The sequence below is a fragment of the Nannospalax galili genome, unplaced genomic scaffold (genome assembly GCF_000622305.1).
Source record: "Nannospalax galili isolate Female #2095 unplaced genomic scaffold, S.galili_v1.0 scaffold243, whole genome shotgun sequence".
NCBI classification, from domain to species: domain Eukaryota; kingdom Metazoa; phylum Chordata; class Mammalia; order Rodentia; family Spalacidae; genus Nannospalax; species Nannospalax galili.
In genome coordinates, this window is record NW_008353490.1 from 4459553 (window position 1) to 4468746 (window position 9194).

Genomic DNA, 9194 nt, shown 5'->3' on the forward strand with positions numbered 1-9194 from the left:
ATAAAAGTAGAAAGAATGCTTTTTAGTTTTGGCTAGTATGGGATATACAACATAAAAATAGAATTTGTTTACGTGTGTTTTCAACATTGCCATCGTAAGCCTTTTTAAAATAAAAATTGTTATCTCTTATAACTCGTATAAGACATCTCTTATCTCTTCGTGTTGCTCTTTAACCCTGCTCAGGTACCCTCTCAGTTGTATCAGAAGTCAGCCCATTCAGTTCTTTCCAAGGGTAGATTTGGAAGGTGTGCTGAAAAACTTTCTTTCAGATTTAAAATCTAAACTGCCTCATATATGTGGATTTCCCATAAAGATGACAAATAAGCCATGCTACTACACATGGGAGCTGACCAAGCCTCATATACAGGTAAGACGAGTTTTTATCTCATTTGTTTGACACTCTAATTACCCCCCTCCTTGGATCTCTTGCCTTTTTTGGTGGCACACCAACCCCTTGTGCAAGAACTTTTCTCAGTTCATCATTTCACAAACGCTCTTCGTTGTTATTAATTACTGCACTTAACCATTTACCCTCCCATTTGTTATTATTGTATTTTACATGGCACATGGTAGCTGTTTTCAGAAATGTTTCATCCCTGTCAAGATACAAATAAATTGAGTTTTTAGAGACTATACAGAGGGAATTTTGTGAAGAGTGTTCACATGAAGGTGCAGGTCTATTTAAAAGAAGGTAGGTGCCTGAAGTCCACTAGATGGAGTCAGGAGAGTACTTTGAAACCTTCAGCAGGAGACAAGCCACAGCCAGTGTTTGCATCTGGATTGATTTCTATAAGAAACTAGCACACCAGGCTGTCTGCTGGTGGACAAGTGAAAGAAGAAATAACTGTTTGGGGACTGTGCTGCACCCCAGACTTATCATAGCAAGGGAAGAACTTAACTTGAAATCAGACTCAGAGTTTAGGGGAAGGAGAGTTGCTTCTGAGTTTGTCCCCCTTCACTTTAGATCCATTTTTCTTGTGACATATCACACAAATATACAAAATACACACATGTATGCCTTGGTAAATAATTGTCAATTGTCCATGTTTCCAAAAGCAGCCTCCTGTGCTCAGCTTCCCAACATAAGCATAGAAAAGTAACCACTATTGAGCGTGACTTTCTTGGGAATTGTTCTTTTTACTAAGCATGTATCATTAAAAGCCATGTTTTAGTCATGCCTATTTTTGAACTTTATGCAAGGAACTCATAGTGTGTGTGTACTGTGTCTGTCTCTTTGCCTTGCATGCCTGTGTGTGACATTCATCCATGCTGCTCCATTTAGCTGTAGTTAGTTCACCTTCATATTCATGTAATATTTTATTATATAATTGTGCCACAGTTAATTTGTTCAGAACATTGTTGCTAATGGACAGCCGGATTGGTTCTTTGAGGGTTATTTGAAGTAATGCTGAATTGAACATTCTGGGGCATTTTTCCTAGACACATGTACATCAGTCCTCTAGAAGCAGAATCAGTGTACGTGTTTCCAGCTTTAGGACTTATGCCAAACTATTTCCCAAAGTGATTGTACCCGTCTGAGAACCTCATGCTGACTTAAGCAGTGTAGGAGAGTTTGTTCCTATTGTTCCACATCCTCATTCATATGTGGTATTGTCACTCTTTGCATTTAGCAATTCTGCAGATGTGTTTATTATCATGTGTTTTTTGCATGTTCTTGATTTTATGCATATTGACTATTTGAATAGCTGACTTGAAGGGCCTCTATGTCATTTTCCTACTATTATGTGTGCTTTTAAAATGCATTTATAGGTATTCTTAACATAAGCCAGGTTTGAGTTCTTTTTTGGTTCTAAAAATCACTTTATCTTCTATTCTGTAGCATACTTTCTTATTCTCTTAATGATGTCTTTTAACAACAATCTTAATTTATAGTCTAAATTATCAGGATGCTGGGTGTATTTTATGTCCTGCTTACACATACTTATGCATTTACACACACACACACACACACACACACACACACACACGAATTTAAGATTGTTTATCTTCCTGGTTGCTTGAACTTGTTGACATTGGACATGGCTCAGCTATTTGTTATCTAAAAGTGGTAGGAACAATTGTGGGCCTGCTGGATTTTATTCAAAGCTGTCTACTAGGAGGACTGGAATGGTACAGCAGAAGATAGTATTACCTTGTCATCATACTCCATGAGTCCACGGGTTCATTTTGGGAAAACTCCTGCATTAAATCTTATGGAAGTTCTGAATGTAACCTCCTGTGGTAGTGTACAACTAGTAGATAAAACTGTGCTCCTGGAAAAGTGCCTCGCGATTACACACTGATAAGGAGGGGTTTGCTGTGTTTTATAGGGATATACTAATACTGGAACGATATTTGGAAATCCACCAGGGGCCAAGAGCATTCTAGAGATCATTCACATGGTCTATAATCTCTTTCTGCATCACTGTGTCTTTTGGTTGGCCATCACTGTGTCTTTTGGTCGGCTTTCTTCATACACAGCAGTTTCTGTTTATTGTAATTTCCACCGCTCCAGTGATTGGACTCTCCTGTGTTGACTTCCTGTGACCTGACACTACACCTTGTGTCATTTTCTCAGCTTTTGTAGCTGTGCTGGTGATTTAAGACTCTGTTATCCTCAGATGAAATTCACCAAAACCAACGGCTGAGACCATTCATCTTTTCAGGCCTGACCACCTCCACATCATCTGTCACTAGCCAGTCCATAGATTTTCTATCTTTGGTCAAGGACCAACCCCCTAGACACTGTATATAAATAAAGTCATGATAAGCTGAGCATCAGTGCCTACAGGCAAGGCCATTTCCTGCAAAAGGGGTATGAGTAGAGAGATCTCTATTTGCTATCCACATGACAGTATTAAAACTTAGACAGGCATATCATTTTTAAAAGTTTAAGTGCCCACCAAATCTCAATCCAAGAAATTGCTTTTAAGAAGATTAATACATTATGAATTTTATTAACTATATTTATTGAATACTTCATATTTTCAGTCCATGTCTGCTCTATGAATCAGGACAACTCATGAAGTTTTACTTCATAAGTGTAGAATAGCACTTAACTGGAAATTCTGGCTACTGACAAGAAGAATGTATTTTATTCACATTGTTGCCTTCTGTGTGCCAGCTGCCTTCATGTATTATTTAATTATTAGTAGTGACCTTGGGATTAAGGATTATTTTCTCAATTTTACAGGAGGCACTGAAGCACAGAGCACGAGTATCTTAACACCACACAGTCCACACAGTTAAATACGTTGCCCACTTAGAATTTAAGCCCATAATTGGTGGGGGAAAAATTTAATTTCTGGCTCTAGAAACAGGCTGTCCAAATTTGACTTCCTTACCTGTATGACTGGGCAAGCTGTCTGATCTTCTGTGCCTTAGTTACCTCAGCTGTAAAGTGAGGTAGTGGGACAGTGGTGGTGCTGAGACAAATGGGACTATGGGAGCAGACTCCGGTGGAGTCTGGGACACAAATGTTTCACAGGGGCTGCCTTTGGGAGCTACACCAGTGAAGACAGGAAGGAAGCAGACAAGTCATCAGCAAAGCAGGTTCCCATGGTTACGGTTAACCCTCTCAGGAGTCCAGAGGTCAAAGTGCCCACCAGTGTTCTTCATAGACCAAAATAACCAGGCCTGCATAACTACTGAGTTTTTTTAATGTAGTTCACTTTTTAAAGACTTAAATTAGCAAGAGTTCTTAGCCAAACTAGGTTTGCTTTTAACTTATGGAAAATATCAAAAATACTTAAGAGAAAATGAACACTGACATGCCTATCATATAAGCACCTCCTTTACATATTTTTAGGTGAGGGGTAAGCTGGAATATTTTGAAACAAATCTTAGAAATGATGTTATTTCATCCATAAAGACTGTGGAATGTATTTCCACCACATGAGAGCTTCAAAAAAGTATTCCTACATAACTCAATGTTGTTATTACACATAACAGAATTAATGGTAGCTCTTTAATACCACCAAATTCCAGTTCATGCTGTGGTTCCCATTTATCTCAAAGGTTTGTTTTTGGGGGTTTTGTTAAGTTAGAATCTAAACAAAGTCCACTTCAGGTCATTTAGTCATATTTTTGTCTCTGTATTCTATAGCATTGTTTATGACAATTATTTGCTAGGAAACAGGAACATTTGTGCTGGAGGATGGAGACCCCACATTCTGAATTTGAGCAGTTTCTTACATGTGTATCATGCCATTTAAAGTTAATATATTCTTCAAACTCCCGTATTTCTTATAAGCCAGGAGTTAGAGTTAAGCTTAGTTGAATTCTGGTTCAGCTTTAAGCAAGACAGACAGGTGTGGTGCCATGCACAGAACCAGATTTTAACAGATAAAGAACATTTGATAGTCATACCAGTTATTTCTCAAGTTTTGTTTAGTAATTGTCTTAATACTAGGTTGTCATTAGATGTCTATAAAACTTTTAGTTCACATAATTTTACATTAATAAACAAAGGTGTATACATTACATGTCAGTTCTAGAAATCAAGGAGGCTATATTTTCCAATGACACCTAAAAAAATAATGATGATAATGATATAGCAAAACATAATTTTTTTCATGATTTCACAAAGCTTTGACTTGTTAACTATTTAGATATATTCAAGTTCTCTGAATTAGTTATGATTTCATCTGCTCTTTACATAGGTCCTTTTTGTTTTTTTCTATAAATTTTGAATATGAACCTGGAAGTTTACCCCTTTCAGCTATTTACAGTATTTTAAAAATTAAAAGAATGAGTAAATAATATATTGACAAGCTAGGAGGCATAACAGTCTCCTGGAAACTATTCTTTCCAGTTGTATATTTCTGAGACAGATGAAAAAGAAGCAGGGTGTGATTATAAACATATTTCAGGCACAGACACATATTCTGGAAAAGTTTAAATCATAATAAAGCTATTTATCCTTTTAGAAATCTGCCTAGAGTGAGTTTTTCTTTGGGGAGCTCAAGTAATAGGCTTATTTTTAAATTTCTACTGCAGCTTGTAAAACCCAAGGATCCAAAAAGCAAGAGTTCTTTGCTTTTCTCTAATTCATTTCAAATTAGTCCTTGAATGCATTTATATCAAGACACTGGAAAAATATTCCATCTCCAGAGTGATTCCATCACTTCTAGCAAAATATCTCCTGGTAGTTGGTAGACTTTCAGCCAAATTTAAGAGTCTTTTTCATGATTGCTATGCCTACATAACATGCATAGAGCAAAGACAGTACTTAGTGGGGAGTTACATTGGTAGGTTAGCTAATACTATCTGTAACAAAAGAGTGGGTGCTTTAAACTCTGTACTGGATACCCACAGAGCTCGTGAGTAGACAATGGAGCTTCTGACTAACTATGACTGAAACCAATGAAGGCATTTATAATTGAGTTTTTCAATACAATTGAACTTTTTAGCACAGCCATTGCTTTGCCTTAGGTCCCCCTTCCAAATACTTTGTCTAGATTGGCATCTGATTGGCTGGCTTTCAATCAAAGTCCTAATTGCAACGGAGAAAATGTCACTTTGAGATTTCCAGTGTCAGGGGAGCACCAGGAAGAGTGAGGTAGAGGTTGAGCACCAGTCTACCATGCCCTCTGGGGGCAGGAGAGGCCGTCTCTTCTTGAGCTGGTCTGATGGTAGTAGTCTATGCTCATATGATGTCTAACAAAGATGGCATACAAGGTTTTATCAGACAGCTTTTAGCTTTATGTTAGCTCCTTTGTACAGAGAATCTTTTGAAAAACAGTGCATCCCCCTGTTTGTTCTCCAGAGGTATATGAATTGTGTCCCCCAAAGTTGATATGTTGAAGTCCCATTGTTTGTTTCTTAATTTTAAGCCACTTATTCTATGTGCCTTGTTATGCCTAATAGATAACTGAGTCAGTCTCATATTTTTTCGTGCCTATTCATAATTCTGATGTTCCTAAAGTCTCTCCTAAATCTCTTCTCAGCCCCATTCATGAACTGAAACTTGGGGGCTGGAGAGATGGCTCAATGGTTAAAAGCAGTGGCTGCTCTTGCAGAGGACCTAAATTCGGTTCCCAACATCCACATGGCAGCTAACAACTGTCCATAACTCCAGTTTCAGGGAATTCAACACCTTCTGCAGGCACTGCACTTACAGACATGCAGGAAAAACACTCATACACATAAAAAATTATTAATAATAATAAAATATTTTTTAAAAAGAACTAAAATCAGTTTTGGAAAGAAAAATCAATTGTTCTGGCTTGCACATTATTCTTAGAAGTTTGAAAATTTTTGTTTCAAGCCATGACATGGTTTTGTTGTATAAGGATAAGAAGTGACACTATGTTCATTTCATATGGTTACCAAATATTACTTTTTTACAGAAGTCAAAACCCAGTAAACAGGTATTTCAAACAGGCACTGTGGGAGGCAATGAAAATATAAACAGGTTAAGACAGAGACAGTCCTGCCCTAGAGTTAAAATCTCACTTATTCTTAAGGGCTACCTGTAAACGCATTCACTTCCCTCATTAATTTAATTTTTGGCAAGTATTTTCAGTAATTTTAAAAGAGCTGAGAATAAATGAGCCCTAGTTCTTCCCTTCCCAGAAGCCAGAATCAATTTAGGGAAGTAGAACATGGACACTAAAGCATCAGACCACACTTACCTTATGCCATTGTTTATTATAACAAATAAATGCTAACTAGTACAGAATTTGGAGAGATGAAAGAAAAAGAGTCACTCTGACTGCCTGGCAGGCTGGTAGGCTGACTGGCAGAGAATTCATAGGAGATAGGAGAAGCCACTGCTTAGAGCAGACAGGAGAGGGAGGCTCTGGGAGCCAGAGGTGTACATCAGTACATTTGGAAGACAACAGTAGCTGCGTGTACAGCTGTCATAATTGATTTATATAGCAGTTAGAATATTCCTTGAGAAGGGTACACACTACACCAGACGGCTCGTTTGTGTCTTCTTTTTCTTCAGCTGTTCTGTATATTTTAGTGTTATTTTGTATTCTTATTCTAATACTTTATATTTCTCTTTTCAATTGTACCATTATTACATCTTTAAATTTCCCTAATTTCTATCCTTTCAGGAAAACAAAGTTAAACCACCCAATCTGACTACTAAAAAAATTTTCAGAGCTTCTTTGACTCAAGCCACTGTGGTGAAACCCACCTGGGCTCTACATCTCCCGGGTACAGTAGCAGCAGACCACAAGGTGGAACCTTCTGCCAGCCGGCCACAGTCAGACTTATTTTCAGTTCCTCACCACCAGCCAGAGTCTTTTCAAGATAGAAAGCCCCCCAGACCTCCAAAGACACCACAGCTACTTTTGGAGGAGTCAAAGCTCAACAAAGAAAATACACAAATTCAATGTAAAAATCTTTGTTCACAAAGCAATAAAGCCCCTACCTTCATACCAGTATTCAGAAGTAAATCAGTACAAATGAGCAAAAGTACCTCAGCACTTGGCAACCTGAAAAGAAAACAGCATGCTGTTACAGAACCTAAATCATTTTCACTTAAAACTAGTGTAATCCAGGAAGGCAAACTGAGTTTAGGTCCAGATAATAGAAAAAAAACAAATAGTAACTTTCAAGTACATTATAGAAATTTAAATCAAAAGTGCCCTAGACCACTTCAAGAAAAAAGTACTGAGTCCTGTGATTATAAGACAAAGCACCCTGCTTCTAATACAAACTTGGCTGTGAGCCTCATTGAAAGTAAACCATTCTCTACTAGTGCAGTGGTGCAGATGTCAGGTAACAGCTTAGGTATGACAAACAGCACTGTTGACCTCCAAATGAAAGGAAAAGACAATTTAGCAAGCAGGTGTATAACAGAAATTTTGGGGAAAAGCCACGAGTCACTAAAACTCAAAAGACAGCCACACATTTTTGAAACAGACGTAGAAACTGAAGATCCCCAAGTGCAACAGCAACAATCAGCAAATCTAATTAAAGAAGTTGATGTGGCTGAACACAGGCTGTTAGTGAGCAGAACAGTCCACAATTGCAGACAAAAATTATATCGGGAGTCTTCAAAATTTTCTACAAAGCATCGTTCCAATACTATTCATCAAAGGCAATCTACTTCTTCTAAGAACCAGGTAATTTTTTTTTTCTTTTAATCTGAAAAACTTCATGATAGGCTAGGCCTTTAAAACCCTTAAATAAGAATGTAAATAACTTGCCCCAAATCATGTAGAAGCACAGTAATTAAGAAGGCTCTCTGCTCGGCCCTAAATTGAATATCTAAATCACTCCAAGGCTGGGGGAGCATTGCAAAATAGGGAAAAGAAAGAATATAAGAGCCAGAGGAAGAAGATGCTGCAAAACAGTGTCTTCTGGAATGACATGGCCATTGCACCCATGAATTCACAGCAGCTGTGGCGACCTGCCCAAGGTTGGGCCCATTACCTTTCCACATGGAGAGGGGAGGGACTTAAGAAGCCCCACCCCTCCCTGAGAGACTATGCACAGTTAATGGCTGCTGGCAAAGTGGGTGTTATTTTATTCAGTGGTGTAGCCACTGATAGGTTGCCCATGCTCCAGCAAATAACTTCCCACTCATGCTCATGAAAGCAACCATAATTAAACTCATGGTCACAAATTAGGACAGCAAAATAGGAGCAGGCCTTGGGAAGAATGGTTTCAGTGGAAGAGGAAGGAGAATGCAAGAGGGCAATGGGGGGTGGAGATGACAGAAAGTCATTATATACATGCATGGAATACCAAAAATAAAAAAGAAGCCAATTCTTTTATGAAGCAAAATTGCAAATAATATAGTTTGTAACAAAATGCTGTTCTTCAATCTGCTATAGGCACCTGACTTGGATACAGCAAAACCTAAGAATTCTCTCATCATTCCTAAGGCCTACAGTATGATGTGAAAAGAGAGAATGTCCACCAGGTAACTGATACCTTTTTGTTTTCCTTGCACTAGTTGAATTGGGATTGCAACACCTAGGGATCCCCTCTGAAGAAAGCTGTTAATTCCCTGAAATCTTAAAACAGCCAGGAAGTAGGAACAGCACATCCTTTGAATAAGCAACTGGTTTACATTGTATAGACCCCAAAGAAGAATGCCATTGAGAAAGGCCCCCTCAGGGCCCCTTCCCTTTTGTTCTGGGGTCTCTCAGAATAGAAAACCACTGCAGTAGCAGCTGCTGCTTGAACATTCAAAAGTATAACCCCACTAGAATATCTTCCGGCTGGGGCAT

General features: G+C 38.3%; 1 protein-coding gene across 1 annotated transcript in view; it reads left to right on the forward strand.

Annotated features, from left to right (window-relative positions):
• CUNH18orf63 (chromosome unknown C18orf63 homolog) overlaps positions 1–8864 on the forward strand; it is a 41843-nt gene extending 32979 nt beyond the window's left edge. Inside the window, exons 10-12 of the mRNA XM_008850693.1 lie at positions 184–367; positions 7065–8081; positions 8796–8864. Of these exons, the coding sequence (XP_008848915.1) occupies positions 184–367; positions 7065–8081; positions 8796–8864 (1270 nt within the window). The remainder of the gene's footprint in view (positions 1–183; positions 368–7064; positions 8082–8795) is intronic.
• The last annotated feature ends 330 nt before the right edge of the window (positions 8865–9194 follow it).